Source organism: Cololabis saira, chromosome 9 (assembly GCF_033807715.1).
Source record: "Cololabis saira isolate AMF1-May2022 chromosome 9, fColSai1.1, whole genome shotgun sequence".
NCBI lineage: Eukaryota > Metazoa > Chordata > Actinopteri > Beloniformes > Belonidae > Cololabis > Cololabis saira.
The window spans coordinates 25599888-25617494 of NC_084595.1; the positions used below are offsets into that span (position 1 = coordinate 25599888).

General features: G+C 41.6%; 1 protein-coding gene across 6 annotated transcripts in view; it reads left to right on the plus strand.

The window, feature by feature from the left end:
• The window catches only part of LOC133450384 (multiple C2 and transmembrane domain-containing protein 1-like), a 147218-nt gene that overhangs the window by 96053 nt on the left and 33558 nt on the right, over window positions 1-17607 (plus strand). For all 6 annotated transcript variants that reach the window (XM_061728951.1, XM_061728953.1, XM_061728954.1 and 3 more), the window contains 6 exons: window positions 211-313; window positions 886-988; window positions 1584-1685; window positions 2196-2270; window positions 4178-4297; window positions 11606-11722. In XM_061728951.1, the coding sequence (XP_061584935.1) occupies window positions 211-313; window positions 886-988; window positions 1584-1685; window positions 2196-2270; window positions 4178-4297; window positions 11606-11722 (620 nt within the window). The remainder of the gene's footprint in view (window positions 1-210; window positions 314-885; window positions 989-1583; window positions 1686-2195; window positions 2271-4177; window positions 4298-11605; window positions 11723-17607) is intronic.

Below are 17607 nucleotides of genomic sequence, written 5' to 3' on the forward strand. Positions count from 1 at the left end.
TAGTAAAGCTGTCATGTGGTATGAGGTGGGGTTGCTGTGAGACTGAATAATAGTGCAGAATTTAGACAGACTAATGCTGCCGAATTTCAAGATTTCAGCATGAAGCTTCAAACTGACCAAACTTTTGAACATGTCACATATTGTTTTTTAGCTTGAAGCCCACCGCAGTATGTATAGATTATATTATTTTATCATTCATTTACTTTTCAGGTAAGAGTGACCCGTTCTGCGTGGTGGAGCTGAGTAACGATCGTCTGCAGACGCACACTGTCTACAAAAATCTCAACCCTGAGTGGAACAAGGTCTTCACTTTGTGAGTGGCTCTCACAATAGGCATGTTTCAGTCCATGCAAGTTCACACCACTGCAAATAAACATAAAAGAACCATTTTAGTGTTTAAATATGCTAATTTAAAATATTTTTTTTTGTTTTTTTTAATATACACATAAAAATATAAATGTGTTCTTTCTTTTTAAAATGTGTTCTGGACAATCGAAGCACTGACAAGACAATAATTGATCACTGACAATAGTGTAGCATTTTATTTTTAATGTTAACAAAGATTTGAAAATAATACTTCATAATTTAATTTATATTTTATGTTGATATATATACACTAATATTAAAGCTGATGTTGTTTTTTTTCCCCCAAATTACAGACTTATAAATTCTCAGTGATGTGAAAAAAGACACTTCATTTTTTGTAAATATGATTGAGCATTTGTGAAGGTTCTTGTTTTTTGTTGTTGCATATTTTAAACTCTTTTCTTTGTCTTCAGTATTTAAAGATGCTTGCAAGATGAAAATAGCTTTGGCGCGGTTTCAGTCTGAAGCCTGCGTTTCAGTGTATACGTGTCCTTGGTGTTGTCTTTGTGTGTGGTTCAGCAATGTGAAAGACATCCACTCAGTACTCGAGGTCACCGTTTACGACGAGGACCGAGACAGAAGTGCAGACTTTCTGGGGAAAGTGGCTATCCCTTTGCTAAATGTGAGTCAAAGGCATATTTCTGTGTTTCATTTTTCTGCTCCCTCGGGAATAATAGACAGAGCATACAGTATAGGAACAGAAGGAAATAAAACAAAAGAAGATATAAAAAGCAGATGTTATTTTTGCAACTCCACCGATGACACTGTTATTTTTTCTCAAAGAGAAAGAGCTGACAGGAAGGAGACAAACTTGAAGGAAGGCTGAGAAGAAAAAAAGGAGAGATTGATAGCTGAGATGATAGAAAGTAAGTGGATGAGAGCGGATGAAAATTACGCTGATAGGGAGACGAATAATGTGATTTGGATAAAAAAAGACGAAAGAAGAGTGTCTCATATTTAGTAAAAATATAGATAGCCCGTGAAAGAGCTGCGTGCCTCATATATCTTTGCTGTGCTGTACAGTGCGATTCCCCAGGATAGTTAATTTCTGTTTGACAGAGCTGTGCTGCGCTGGGTAATGAACAGGTACTTGTCAGAGTTGCCACAGTTGTTTTGGGTTCCTTGTCAGCGCCAGCAGCTGGGGTTCAAAGGTGGCCCGGGGAGCCGATTCAGCCGGGTATTGCCAGACAGACGCCTGTCATGTCCCTCTCCCACAGATCCAAAATGGAGAACGCAAAGCCTACGCCTTGAAAAGCAAGGAGCTGACAGGGCCAACAAAAGGGGTCATCTTTCTCGAAATAGACGTGATTTTTAACGCTGTAAGTCTTTCCTTTTGCCTTTTTGAGCCTCCTTCCCGTTTTTTTTTTTTAATTGCTCCCCAACCTTTATTATCATCTCACGCTCATGTGTCTCTCGTTCTCCCCAACATTTGCCTCCTCAACGCTGCTGTTGTCTTCATTCTGTTTGTCTGCCCCCTCCCTCGTTTCCATCTCATCCCTCGTCCCTTGTCCCTCGTCCTCCTTTTGGCTTTAATTATCGAAGACTCCCTCTTGCCAGCCTTTGTTTGCCTGCTCGCCACCGCCGTGTGTGTCCTACAGCAGCCATTTTACAGCTCTGCCTCCCGCTCTCTCTAGCCTCTGACATGGGCCACGATCTACGATTGTGCCGCTATGTTATGTCCGTCTTACAATTGCCTGTTCAGATAATCAAGCACGTCTCCTTGCTTAGCCACTGTCATCTTCAATGTCGTCTCTGATCTTTTAAATTCTTTTAGAGGTTTCTCACCATTGGCTCTTGTTGGGCCTGTGTGTGTTAATTCCATCATCCAGGTGAAGGCTGGTCTCAGGACGTTGACTCCCATTGAACAAAAGTATATCGAGGAGGAGCCCAGAGTGTCCAAACAGGTACATCAGCAGCCTACACTTATCTTCTGCTGCTCCACCACCTTTTTTTTTTTTTTTTTCCTGTCCACCAGTGCTCTTCCCTGTTCTGTTAAATGTCTGAAGCAAAACCAACAACACTGGTGAGTGGCGTCTTGTAAGGCACAACAACTGTGTAGGCAAGATACAACAGCATGATTGAAGGAAAACAGCATCTTGTCTCTATTTTTCATCCCTCCTCTACCCCTTTTTTCTCATCTCGTCCCCCTCGCATCTTCTCTGAGTGGTGAATAGAAATGTCAAGCTGTCAGCTCTGGGGTGCATAAGTAGATTGGCCATCCTTATAGTTGGCCCTCTTTGCCACTGCTGCTTTACACTTCATTGTCACGCTGCTCAGTGTGGCGGCACCACAAAGGGATGAATAGTAGGGGCTGGCCCACATCAGACGTGTCATATGAGTGGCCGTTCGGGCTCAGCAGTCAATGTTACGCCGTGCCCAGCCGAGCACAGCCCTGCCGAACACAGCTCAACACACACAGCAGCTCCCATACCACCCTTTTGTCAGCCCTCCATCTATTCCCTTCTGTCCTCGCTGTTTCTGCCTTCCCTGCTGCCCCCTCGCCTCAGCTCAGCCTGAGCTTTTTCTCCCAAGTGCAGAGTCCTTTTTTTCATCCCCATTTCACCTCTGACTCATAAAGATGACCCATGTCAGCGTCTCGCAATGATGATGTCACCGGCTGCCTTGGAGAACTGCCCTGCGAGAGCTCTTTTGTGCGGTCGCAGCTCCCCTGCTGTTGCTTGCCGTTTAGTGTGCAGTCACACACTGAAAAAGAAAGAAAGGAAGAAAAAAAAACCTCAATGCGCTGCCTGTCAACCTCAGTCATTTAATTGTAATTATGACATTTGGCTTAATAAATGACTTCATCTCTTTTCTAAGTGTTTTCTAGCTATAACTAAAAGGCCCTGTTCGACATAATTCAAGAAGAATGAAATATTCTTATCAAGGCGGTTACGGCCATAATGAGCCAAGAATAGTGCAGCATGTACATCAAGTGCATGTGCTCAGGAATGTGGAAATTGATGCTTTGCAGTCTGGCTGTCCTCAGGGTCTGTGTGTCTCCAGCTATGTAGTCGACGAAGCCATCCCCAGTTTTGCAACAAAATAAAGGCATCACATAATTATATATAGAGAAGGAGGAATATTCCTCTCATCCTGCATCAAAGCAGGCAAGCCACAACTAAATGTATGTAAAACCAAGCTCAAACACACGTGTATAACAGACTTAACTGTAACATTACAAACACATAATGTAGATCTGCATTATACAGACATTTAAATACATACAGGATTTTTCCACCGATTAAAAATAGTGGCTAGACTTAGTTTTTTTGAAGAGCCATCTGGAGAGACAGTGTTTCCTTTGGGAGCACTTTCTCCTGGTGGTGACCTGATTGGGTGGTTCTTCGCTGCTATTATGCTCTTCCTTGAATGGCTGGCGACCCATGGGGATGACAGGAGTTCTCTCTCATCTCTGGATAAATGCCTGGAGAACATTCAGGGAGGAGAATTCAGGGAGTGTGTGGGAGATCATTATTATCGTGCTAAACCATATCACTGTAAGCGCTAACTTAGAGAAACACAGTGAGTCAGCTTGCTGTGGCGACTGGCGTTGGAGCTAAAGGTTTATCCAGTTAAAGTACACATTTTTACATTTATGTCTAATCGAAACATAAATGAGTGCATGTCACCGCAGCTTTCTCTATCAGACAGGAAAACATTTAGCGTGTGCGCTGCCACCCATCTGCATCTTTAGCATGTCGTCCATACAATTTCCACAATCGAGTGATGAGTTGTGTAAATAACAGTCTGTTGCTTTCGTTGCTGTGGCACATCCCTGTATAAACCGTTCGACCGTTTGCCTTTTCCACAGTTGCTTTTGCGCAACTTCAACCGAGTTAGACGCTGCATCATGTTCCTGATCAACGCCGGCTGCTACATCAACAGCTGCTTCGAATGGGACTCTCCGCAGAGAAGCATCTGTGCTTTTGTGGTATGTAAAAGGTGTACTTACGGTTGCATTCTATTTTAATGATGAACACACACATTGTGCAGACAAACACACATGCAGGCATGTTTTCAGAGGCTGTTATGGGGCCATTTCTGGATCCTTCACTGTTAATTTCACACTTCTAACTCAAGAGGCTGTTGATATCTCAAGCACAGATAAGTCATTAACGCACACACATTGAGTAAAACATTTTTTCCCTGACTTTTTATTGCATTAAAAGTACAAGCACTCATTGCAAATGCTTTTATGGCAAGTGTCTGTTGTGACTGTCACTTGCTCTATACGATTGGGGGCCTGATGTTGTACCTTTAAACAATATTTAATGAGAGGATCAGATGTCCATGCAGCTACATCTGATTGTAGCTGCAGCTACAGTCTGTTGACATTTTGCAAGCAGTTCCTGCAGACATTAGAAATGGCAGCCACTCTCTCTCTCTCTCTTTCTCTCTCCACCCGCTGGCCTCTTCCTCCTCGTTTTGCTGTCCTCCTGTCATCTGTGTCTGGTATTAAAAGGTGAAACGTAATTGGACGACAGAGCTATCAGTAAAAGACATTCTCCTGCAGGGCAGTAAGTGGCTGTATTGAGGTTCCTACTGAAGATGACAGAGCAGGCATTTAATCCTGTCTGTTTCAGTGGCCCTGACTTAAGCAGCTACAGGACAGGTGGACTCGCCCTGCCTCGGCCCTTTTGCCGTGGGAAGTATTAAGTGTCTTGTGCAGCAGACATTAGCAGCATTTGGCTCTCTGACACCGGTGTAATCTCTGCAGGGGATGCCTGTGTATGTTTGTACAGCAGGTCACAATGTCATCACAAGACATGGGCCAGAAGAGACACAGTATTGATCAGTTAACATTTTCTCTTTTGTGTGTGAGCTCGCTTGGCTGTGAACCTGGAATGCGCATGTTTGCATTTTCTCTCTGATCTTCGCACACATCCTTATCTGCAAGAAATAATGAATGTGTCAGAAAAAAAAAGTTAAAGAATTCACAAGGTCACATGAAAAATGCCAATCTTCCGTACATTGTGAAAGAAGAGGGGAAGATTCACACGTAGATATCGCAGGTTCCATATAAGCACACGCTGATACACGGACTCTCGTGTGCACCACTTTTGAGTCTCTTTATGAATTTTTCAAATACATGTAGCACTATATCTCCATTTCTGTTTATTATCTCGGACTATTCATATTCTTATTGTGCTCACTTACATTCAAAGTATTCACATGATAACAAAGGATGTATCTAGGCCAAGGACAAAGCGTTTCCTAGTTTTATAGAAATTTTGAAATTTAGGTGTCATTCTGCCTCCCGTACCCCTCCCTCACTCCACCCTCCACTCTTTTGGGAGTCTGCTAACGTAGGAGTAAGCACTTAGTTAAAAGCATCAGAGTATTTAGTGCTTCTCCTTAACGCAGGTATTCCCTCCCTTCCCGTCCATTTCTTCATCTCATTTCTCCCTTACTTTGAGAGGCCTCTTAATCACTTCACTCATCTCTTTAAGTGGGTTTTTATGGGGGGCCATCTGGCCAAGGTGGTGCATTCATGAAGGTGTACTGCTGTGTGTGATTATGGGCATGTGAGTCTGTACACATGTGCATGTGCGTTTCTGTCTGCTTGTCTCTCCAGACAGATGTTTCACTTAACTTTCCAAAACGGTTGTTGCTGCAAAGTTGGGGCTGTGGGCAATTTAACCCCAACATTTACAAATGTGCGCACTTCATGAGCATTAAGTGATCCTGAGAGTGCGAAATTTAAGCTAGTTCATGTATTCGTGGAGCTTTAGCGACCGTGCTTGTGCATCAAAACGCAGTTGTCATAATGTGTCACAGCACAACACTCTCTCTGTAAAAAAATGCTGAAAATTTTCTTCATGGTCCCGTACTCTCCTTCTGCCCATTTCTGAACACATCATCCGTTTGTGCCAGCTGTGATTAGTGTGTGTGTTGTGTGTGTGTTTTGTGTGCATGTGCGAACAAGAGAGATATTGCAGTTTCACATGCAGCCTCTCACTTTCTCTCTCTCACACCCACACTGCTGTCAGCCACCCATCCCGACAGTGAATCAGCCACCGTGGCAGCTTTGCCTGAGGCGTTGGCACAATGGACGGGACTGGAGTTACCTCCTGTCCTGCATGATGGGTGGTGTCTGTGTGCGAGTGTGTGTGCATGTGTGCGAGTGTTTGCGTCTGCGGGTGATGTCGCCGCTCCCCGTCTCACGGTTAAGCGGCTGCTTCCGTTCTCCACACCTGCGAGCTTGGTGTCTCTCCTTTCTATCCATCTATACATCCGTGTTCCTCTTTATCTCTCAGCCCCCCCTCCCTTTGCTTTGCCTACCAGAGAGTTGAGGCCATTGTCGAGCTAAGCGGTGTTGGGTTCTGTTCTCCCGCCGCTGCCAGCTTTCCCCCGGAGCCCCTGCAAGACAAGGCTGTTATTGCCCAAGGGACCACAGGCCTCAGCAGCTCTTCCTCCAAACAAATTTGCTGTAACTTTATCTGCAATTGGGCCCTGAATTGGGAGCAAATAGAGGCAGCTTTGTGAAGCTCAGGGAAGGGCGAGGGGCAGTGAGCTGGGGGTTGTTGGGGAGGCAGGGGAAATGATACCGGTCTCTTTTATGTCAGGCAAAGTAGGACTCTTATCAGGAAGAGAGCCCAGACAAGGGAGCTACTTCTAGAGGAAACTGGAGCACCTATCACCTGCTTTGCATTTAGATAAAAATTCACCCTGCTGAAATAAAAAAAAAAAAAAGGGAAAAAAGCAAAGACAGGTACAGAAGCAACTATTTGAGTGTGCATATGTGTGTGTGAGTTTGCACATGTCTGGCTGACGGTTCGATAAAAATGCATTGCTGAGACGCCACAGCAGTCAGTGGCACACACCACTCCAGGTCTCTTGAAATTGCTCCTTTGACTCCTCTTCAAAAAAAACCTCTCTAACTTTTAAAAGTTTTAACTTCAGGAGTTCGTCTTTGCCAACAGCAAGGGACAGCTTTGAATGATATACACTCACATTTTAGTGCTCTACTGATTTGCAAAATGAACGATAGTTGAAATATAGTGGCATGACAGACAGAATACCAAGTCAGAGTTTAATCACCAGAGATAGATAACACAATAGAAAATCAGGCCTTTTGTTGTATTTTCCCTTTTAGCAGGTACTGGTATGCAGTTTCAGCACTTTGACCATGTGTTTTATCTTATTCTACTCCATGCTAATGAAAGGACCGGCTTTGACACATCAGTTTTAGTGATTCATACAGTTTTCCTCGGATGTATAACATTCATCATTGTGCTATGTTTTGCGGTGGATCAGCAGGGGGCAGTCTAGCACCACTGAAAGATGAGTAGGTCTGGTCGCAAACAGGACACAGTCTCCCTCCCTCTCGCACCCTCGAACTTTACAGGCCATCTAGATGCTGTCTGGCAACACTTAGTGCCAGCATGGAAATTGATGTAAGCGAGATAAAGGCAAAGTCTGAAATTCAAACTTCAGTTTCACTCCACTGAGACAGAGCAGGCAGAAAGTTAGCCCCGTGTGTGGTAAATGTAAGCCCAAGCACTGAATATTACCCTCCCACAGTGCTGCTGCGAAAAGCCGTCAGGACACGGGTTGTGTTTGGAAACAAAAAAATGTACTTGTCAATGTGTCAGACTAAGTTCTCGAATAAATCATTCTGACTGTTCTGTTTTGTTAACTTTTTTAATATATCTTGTTGTATTTAATTTTTCTTAGTAAAAGAAAGCCACAAAGTTTATAACCATAATGAAATCTGACAAGAGAGGCATGACAAAATAATTTAATATACTGGTTTGGGGTATTTGTATTTTGAACTTAATTGTCACAAACTAAGCTACTGTGATTTTACTTCATTCATGTTTGTAATTGTTTATTTTAATCAAAAAGCCATTTGAATTTCAGACTTTGCTCAGATGTGATATTTGCTCAGTCCAGGCTTTAACCATTGCCAAGCTGCTTGAGCAGATTTGACAGTGCACAATGCTCTTTTACTTTGTTTTATGACAAGCAATAGTTTTGTTGTTGAAAATTTCAGAGCTTTGCGCCACAGAGGCACGCATAATTGTAAAAGTAATGATGGTCTACTTTTATGACAAAATACATTTGCTAGGTAAAAGTAAATTGTTATTATTCCTGACTTACTTTTATTCAGTCACTATGTCAATATAATAGTATTTCTGATTATCCATCACTGAAGAAATTAGCAAAAGTAAAAGGATGCCTTTTGTTGCAAATTTAGAGACGCTGGTTTTTGACAGTTGCAGTATTTTCGAAGGAAAAGCAATGGGTCTCTTGAATTCTAGTTATGCCTTACTTAACCTTCATTCAAACATACAGTACGTTAGAGAGTTTGGATAATTTCATTAATATAGACGTGTATATATAAAAAAGGTGAACATACAGTAGTTGTGTTTAAATGAAAAACAACCTTACTTCCCAGGCACAGAATTCACTAGTGTTAAAGAGAATAAGAACAAAGCATGGCCACCATCCTTTGTTTGCACATTCAGAAGTCCACCATCAACCATCATCATGTGTCTGATTCCCTTAGTCAACACCAGCAGTTTCATTAAGCATCGCCCTTCTCTTTTCCCTTCGCACCAGTGTTTTTTTTCTCCATCTTTACCTATTTTTTTTACCCCCTCCGTCTTTCTCCGGTCACTGACATCCACAGCGGGCTCCTTCTCACTCCCACCTAGCCGGGGCAGAGAGCTTCCTATCTGCTGTAGCGAGCGACGGGGGGCGGCTGCCACCGCCTAGTCCTAGTGGGAAGGTCCAGGCGCCGTAGGGCCCCAATGTCCAGCCGGTGGGCGCAAAGACGATACAGGGCCGTCCACCGCTGAGCCTGGGTGTCCGGTTTCTCTCGCTGCCAGTCAAAATTTCTCCTTCAGACACTAACCCAATGGAGGGAGGAAAAAGGGGGGTGACAGGTTAAACATACTCAGACACATAAAGAAAAAGGGAGTTTATAAAATAAAGAAATGCATAAAAAGGTTTTTAGGGTTAATGGAAAACATTAGGACACTGAAAGGCAACACATTTCCCTGCTGTGTGATAAAGTTCTTTGCCATTAGACAACAAAAAAAATATATTTACAGGGCAATATATGCCTACTGTAAGATATATATTTATAGCAGTGCGTTCGAATTGAGCATATGTGTATCTGCATGAAGATGTTTGCAAGCGTAGTTATTTATAGAGGATACAAGAATAGATTTAAAAGAAGTGAGTTCCTTTGTTTGTTCAGCTGAAGTCAGGTTCCTGTACCTCTGTTACACATTATTTAGTCAGAAATTATTGCAGTCTTTATCAGTGATACACATCATACAGATTTGTAAATCAGAATAATTTGTCGGAAGATGTCTAATTTTAGGATTGCCAGATTTTGAGGAGAAAATGTTTGAACATTATGTGTTTTCTTGCGATTGTCTCTGTGCAATTTTCTAAGCTTTCAGCCTCGTAAGAGCTTTTGTGATAAATGAATAGGAGTTATTGTGTTGCTTATTAGTGTACAACTATGTATTATTGAATGTTTTATTGCCTGTTCTTCTTCACAGCTGTACCAGAGAAAGACTGTGCATGTGAGAAAGTGAAGCTGAGCCCGAGAGACATAGAGAAAGATTTCAAGCCTTTCGGGAGATTTGGTTGCTGCGGCAGACCATTCAGGTTTATTTGAAAAGAGGTTTAGTTGGGTGTTGTGTGATTACACTGGACAGTTTTTGCTTATTAATTCACATCTTTTTTTTTTCCCTAAATAAAGATATGTCTCCTTGGATAATTTTACAAAAAAGTTGAAATCCCATTGGAAAGTTTGACTATGAGCTCTATAAACTTTTCTGCACGATGATGTTTGCAGCAGCGCTCCGATGCACACGTTCGTCCACAGTGACCCAGTGTGGAAGCGTACGCGTATTAATGCAGCTCAGTGTCCGACTGACTCCACCACACAAGCAGCAGACCTGCATGCACGCCGCTGAGAGGCTGTTGAACCTCATATTCACATTAACCCTCGATTGCAAGCTCAGCGAAGAGCTCGATGTTAGTTCCCGCTTCTGTCTCTGTCTCTTTTCCACATGCATACTCAGAAATAAAACAATTTGGTTGTTGATCATTAAGCTCTTTCTTCTTTTGTCAATGCTGTTCAGCCAAACAGGATAGATCATGATTGCTAAACAGACCAGTAAATCTGCTTTATACAGTAATAGAGTCAATTTCAGCACTCTTAGAAGTTTCCCATTAAAATTGATTGTGTTTCTATACTCAGAGTAATTAATTTCAACTCTTCTTTGCTTGCATTTGAAATAACGGATAAACGGATAAATATGTTTGGCTGGAGAATGTTGAGTATTAGACATGGTTTGTATCTTCAGCATTTGTTATAGTTGCTGCTGAGGTTTTATCAGACATAAAAAATTCTGTTAAACATATTTTTTTTTTAAATCCAAGGATGAATATTCTTTTGTTTGGTTTGGTTTTGACAGATGTTCTCCTGCACAAAATGCCATCTCCACTTTTTAACAACAATTGACACAATGCCGCCTGCAATTGACACAATAGTGCTAAAAAGAAATATCAGGAGTCCAACATTAGCAATTCTACTTTCCCACAGATATCTTCTCACAAGCACCACAGTAATCTGCTGTTAGAGGCTAAAGAGCCCTGCCAAAACCAGAATACAGGGTTTTGGAAAAGGTTAATTTTCAGAGGGTGCTTTTCTTGTTTGCTGATGAGAGGGGAGGTATAGGGGTTATGCTTTTGGCAGATGGGTGTAGAGAAGGTTAGAGACAGGGCGAAAGGGGCTTTTGGATGAGCAGAAGAGAGTATTTGGGCTTGGAGTGACAAGGTTAGGGACTCAGGGTGTGGGGTGTGTGAGGTCATGTGCTTGAGTTTGGTATTGAGTGCAGAAGGGTCAGCTTTGACGTACTGTGTCTGAAACAGTACGCAACCTCAGACACTGAGGTGATTGGCATGGAGGGAAGAGGCTCTGACGGCTCATAGTCATCCTCCTCATCATCCTCCTCCTCAGCTCGAGACCCAGAAACCTTTAAGGGTCAGATCGTTGGACCTCAGCTCACAAACATCGGGCCTCACCTTTGTTGAGCGGTTTTCTCCATGTAATTTATAATTCTGCATCTGAATGTGTTTCAGTCCGTGCGATTTCTAAATGCACATATGGCCAAAATAAGCATTTGTGTTGTGTATGTGTGCACTCCTGCTCTTATTTTTCTCACTTGTTTTCACCTTTAGTTGTTTTTTTTTTTTTTAATTCTCTTAACAGGTCTTCGTCACTGTTGTTTGGAACTTTGAACTTTATATGATTCCTCTGGCTCTGCTGCTGCCGTTGGCCTGGAACTACATTCTTATTGCGTCGGGGAAGGATACGCGACAAGACGTGGTGAGTAGCCACAACCATTCTTCATATTCCTCCGCCTTTCTGTCATTTCACCATAAAAGACCATTTTGCACAATGCCGAGTAAAATTTTGCCCCGAGGTTTATCAAGACTCTAACTCTTTTATTTTATTCATACTTTAATGACATGCTGTACGAATATACTTCTAGACTTCATACAATAAATGCATTATAACCATAATCATTATAACCAGTGCAGGTGTACAGCTGACGGAGAAAGGAACATAACTTTTGTGAGGAAATTTTAGAGTGTACCTTTCAATTAAACTGCGCTTGCAAACTTTAAGCAGGATTAGAATTTAATTTTAAAAAATCTCTCTGCTGATGTTTTTTTTTTTTTTTAATAAAAAAACTCCTTCTGCCACACGAGGAGGTACAGTGCATCTCACATTTCCAGCTTTGCCTTCTTTGAGGCAAAGGGAAGGGAAAAATAATAGGCTGTCACCTTGAGCTATGTTACGCCACTTACCTGGTAGTATATTTATTTAATTCATTTATTTTTATCTCTTATACCAATTAAATGATGTCAAAGCAATGTCACGGAGAAACAGACATGTTTTAATCATGGCCGGGCACATTTGGAGAGTAGAGAGTGAAAACGAGAGAGAGAGCTGGACTATGGAGTGAGCGTGAACAATGAAGTGATTAATTTTAATAAGCACCTTCTTCCAACACTCAGTCAGAAATAACCCGTTAACAGACTTCAGATTTTCTTGGAGTTTCTCGCTCTCTATATGTATATTTATCTTTTCATAAGGATTGTTTGGGTTAGATTGAATTGGATTTTGAGACCATGTTAATTTCCCTACTAATAATAAACCGAATATACCAGCTGTCTCTCTTTGTAATTGCCACACAGAAAAAAATGGAGGTAGGTGTAAACTGTGTATGGCATACAGCGTGGGTTTCATGAAGCCTCTGTTCTTAAACTTCTTTTACCATATTTATTCAATTAACATGGGGCATTAAAATGAGCTAAATGAGGCAGGTACAATCCTTCAGTTATAGACTAAACAGTTGAGGATTGTGGATGAAACATGTCAGACGGTAATTTTCCTCTCCTGTAGATGGCGATGTTGCTTGACAAAAAAAAAAAGAAATCACACCTGCCTTGAGACAAAACTCAGCTTGATGATTTGTACCCCTACCTGCTACTTGTATCCATCTACACTTAATGATATTCTCTTGCCGTGCACTTCTTAGGTAAAATGAGGTAACAAACTTTAATTATATTGGTTATGTGGCTCTCACTTCACACATAAGTGCATTTGAGTCCCGCTTCATGCAGAACAATATTTCTCTTTTGAAAGGCCCTGCATAGTAAAATATCTTCTACCAGCTATGACCAACACTATTTACTTTCTAATTTTTGTTCAAAATGTTGTCTTCTGAGTTAAGTTCCCCAGACAAACCTCAAACTGTAGCGGCGTGTATTGCCTCTAAATGCTGCTTTAACATCACCATGTTTATAGTGCGGTTTGTGGTGTGTATATTCAGAGGACTTTCTGTATGAGCTTCTGATCGGTCATTAAGTTGTGAAATCATTTTATCCACAAGATCAATACTGCAAAGTTTCATATACGATGCTCTTTGAGTTGAAAGTCTCTTTTGTAATATGAGATTTTTTGATATGGGAGGGTCGCGGTGGGGTATGTGGAGAAGCTGTTTTCTGGCTGCTGGTCCAGGAAAACTGTAAATGCTAATGGGATCCTAATTAGACATATTTGTTATTAGTGAATGTGCAGGTGTGTATCATATTCATTAAAACTGACTGTTATGTGTGATGTGTGTTTTCTTGAATATTCCATTTTTTATAAGTAAAGAGATAAAGCTCAATGAAAACCCTACGTCCGTCCGAAACATTTACTTTATTAATGTAAAATAAATACATTTTGGGTCTATAGAGATTAAGGCTGTCTGTATCTTCTTAAAATACGTGTGTTTTTATTTACTGTGTGAGCTTACATATATGTATGCAGACATTTTTGGCAAAAACATATATCAACATATGGAAATGGGATTAAATGATAAAGATTAACACCATTAACTCTTCTTGTTGTCGTGAGTCTTATGCCAGTACAGTACAGTGCATAGCAGCATAACAAGCACAAAGGAAATTTTTGACAGTCATTGTCTCTCTAGTCTTGTTGCAGTCAGACTGACTAATAATTGGTGAAAATGAAAAACTATCTCTCCTTACTCCATTATAAACTCCATGCCTCTTTCAATAATATTACTCTGGTATGTCAAATCAAACTTTCACATACAGTTAAAGTACAGTTTTTGGTATGCATTCATTATTTTAAGGCTTTCGTGTGCGATATAAACACAGACACACAAACTCAGACTTTCAGACACGAGTATCCCCCGAGTCCCGTCCCTGTTTGTTTCCAATTTCCCAATCTGCAGCGGTGCAGAAGGGTGGAAGAATGGGCACAGTGAGAGCATACAGTATCTTTGTTCTTTGCTTCCTCTCCCGTTCCCCTGGATTCCTCTTCCAAGTCTTTATCGAGCTGAAGTCATGGTTGTCTCGCTGTTTCCCTCCTTCACTCACCAGAGAGCTGAAAAGAATAGAAAAGAAAACAGTGGAATAGCCTCTCTAATTACTTTAAACAACACATCAAATTAAAGCATTGTGCTGAGCTGAGCAAGGGTCAGCATCCGGAGCACTGCGGTTTTCCAGCAGACTGGGGTGAGGGTTAATGCCAAAGGAATCTCTGCTGAACTCACGCTGAAGGGTGAGAGAGAGAGAGGGGATCGGAAAAAAACATTCACTTGAGCGCAGACTTCCTAATGAACTGGCCTTGATTCATCTGATGGGTTCAATGTGCAGACCCTTCTCCGGTTTTACACCACTGCTGCACTCCATAGGTATGTCTATACCAAGTAAACAAACACAGTTTTCTTTACATGTGGTAATTCACCACTCAGGGTCACTGGCTGTTGTGTGGTTACACGCTGCTTTGCAAACAGATCCCGAATCAGCGCTCTTTACCCTAGCCCCAACCTTGACCAGAACCTGCTAAGCAGTCAGAGCGTCCTTAGAACAGCGATTATTGGAGGTGCTGCGCCAGTGAGGTCCCCGACCTCTCCTCTTATCATGTAGCACTCTGACCCGTGAATGCTGACTCTTTAACACTGTTAGCTGACCTGTGTGTCATGCTGGAACATGCTCACTGAAACAAACATGAGTGCTGTAAAGTGTGCTTTCTCTCTGACATTCAAAGCATTATGTATTATCAAAGAAAACACATCTTGTCTTTCTACATTTGTGCACAGTCGCTTTTTTTTGGGAGGTGGATGAGAATTTCAATGACACGACTCTCCTCTCTTCATCTCTCCCTCCTGTGTAAACCTGGAACGGTTTGGAGCCCATCCTTCCTTGACCAACCAAGAAATTGGTCATTGGTAGTGGAATCCTTATTTGAAGCCTCAGCTTTTTCATTTTGGCTAAAAGATTCATCAATTTTTTTAATCAAAATTGGAAGTTAACTGATGAAATAATACATTATTTAAGCAGTATAAGTATTATGGGGTATTTTGTTGCTTTGTGAGGCAACACAATGAATACTGTATGTGCCAACATGTGTAAAAATACTATCGACAACAGCTTAATGCAGCTTAATGCAGCTTAATGCAGCGGGCGAGGGGGGGGGGGGTTACTGGTTTTGCTGGTTTTTCAAGAAGTATCATATAGTGAATAACGAACCGAAACGTGAATTTCAAACATTATATCACAAGCAGCTGGCTGCTCTTCTTGAACCTGGTCCGCCAAAGGCTTCTTCCCGTTAATGGGGAGTTTTTCCTCTCCACAGTCGCCTGGTGCTTGCTCAGGAAGCTGAATTGTGTCAAAGAATGGTTTTGGTGCAATCTGTTGATTTCATTAGCTTTTTTTATTGGCCTTGTATTAATTGGAGAAATGAATTGTATTCTTGAAGTGCTTTGAGGTGACATTTTTCTGGATTTGGCGCTATATAAATAAATCTGAATCGGACTGAACTGAATTGAAATCAATTATAATTGCAATATCTGTAAAAAAATATCTGATATTTTCACCAAATATTTAGCTGTCTCCTGTTTCTCTCCTGACAAAAAAGAATAAACAATAAATTCACACGGTAGTGATCCTTCAAAAATGTAAGCCCGCCATAAGCATACCCAGCTGTGTTTTCCGTTTTATCATATCATATGTATAACATGTGAGTCATATTTTTATCATTATGAAATATTAGAAACTAGTGATTCAAACAATTTCCTCTTATAACAAATCAATTGAGAAATGGGATCATTTCCTAGTAGATAACTGGATCACAACAAATGGAGTTGCCAACTACACACCATCTCATATAATGATGGTTTAAAGCGCTTCTGCATTGGTTTCATTTTTAAGACCTGAAGGCTATGTCCGTTTTCTACATGCAGTCCGTGGATCCAACTCCATTCCAAGATAGCTGCCAGCAGGCAAGATTTTGTCAAACAGACCACAGCCAGCTGTAATGGAGGAAGAGGAGAATTGTAGGAAGCATGCTTACACATGCATGCTTTTCATGGTAGTGTGCTCCATTAATGTGTGTGCCCACTTGCATGAGTGTGTATAATGTCGCAGAGATTAACAAGCAGGGACACATCCCAAATGGTATCCTTCCTTGCTGTTCTCTTGGCCCAGAAAAGCAGTTACCAGATGTTATAAAGGTGTTACTTTCAGTGCAGGCTGTCACAGAGGGTACATATGGAACATGGTGATGTCTCTTTCTACTACAGGATGACGGGCAATTAGGCCTCGTCACACTGGAGGACCATCCTCTTTATCCCGTGCTTCAGACCATTACATTGATTCACCCAATGGATCCACCAACCCATTACGGAAGAGAAGATCTTAATGGGCTGAAGATACTTCACACTTAGAAACGTGCCTCCAGTGGCAAGAAAGCTGACTATTTTCAACCCCATTTATATCCCAAGAATTAGCGTTTCCATAAAAGACAAATAGAGTTTAATCTCCCTGATAGAGCTTAGTTATCTATTAAAATATATTAATTGACTGTGGTATTCTAACAATATTTTCACTTACTATTGATTTAATCTTTTCTGCCTGAAATGATCCTTTTGACTATTGTATGTTATTCATTAGTATAAAAAATATTTTTTTTAAAGTAAAGTTGTCTGATTTTTATTGACCAATTTTTTCCATTCTTTATATATTTCATTTTTCTATATATGATTTTCTGTTTTCTTTTCCTTTACAGTCAGGAGCTTTTTCTGTATCGCTGAACACAATATGTCTTGACATCTGCCCTCATTAAGGGTGATACAGAACACAGGTGGAGAACCGTAAATATCAGGAAAGCTGGAAGAAAAAGAGGAAACACTGCCTATCATACCTCATTTCCTCCAGAAAGTCATAGCTCTACCTTTTTCCCATAAGAACACGACTCTGGATAGACAAGGAAAACGAGAAAAGGAAGATGGAGTGGGAGCAGGAGACAGAAAAAGACAGAGGCATTCTGAGAGATGTGGTGATGGCAAGACAGAGGCAGAGGAAAGCAGCGGTGGATGGCAGGCGCTCCTCAGTGTGGAGTCAGACATGGCAGTTGGTGACAGGTGACAAAATCAAAAGGTCATGTCACTTTTAACTGGGAGCGCCTGTGCCCCACTGATTTCCCCCGTGCCGCCCCGGCATCAGCACTGCTCATCTCTGCTCCTTTCGCTGCCTCGCTGTCTCTGCTAAACTGGCAGATAGGATGGCAGGCTGGCAGGCAGAAAGACAGGCAACGGGCATAGTTTGAAGCGGGACGGGAGCATCAGGGATGCCATGGCAGAATCCTCCCAGTTTCCCTTTTCATCATGTTGCCTCCCCCCTCCCTATTTG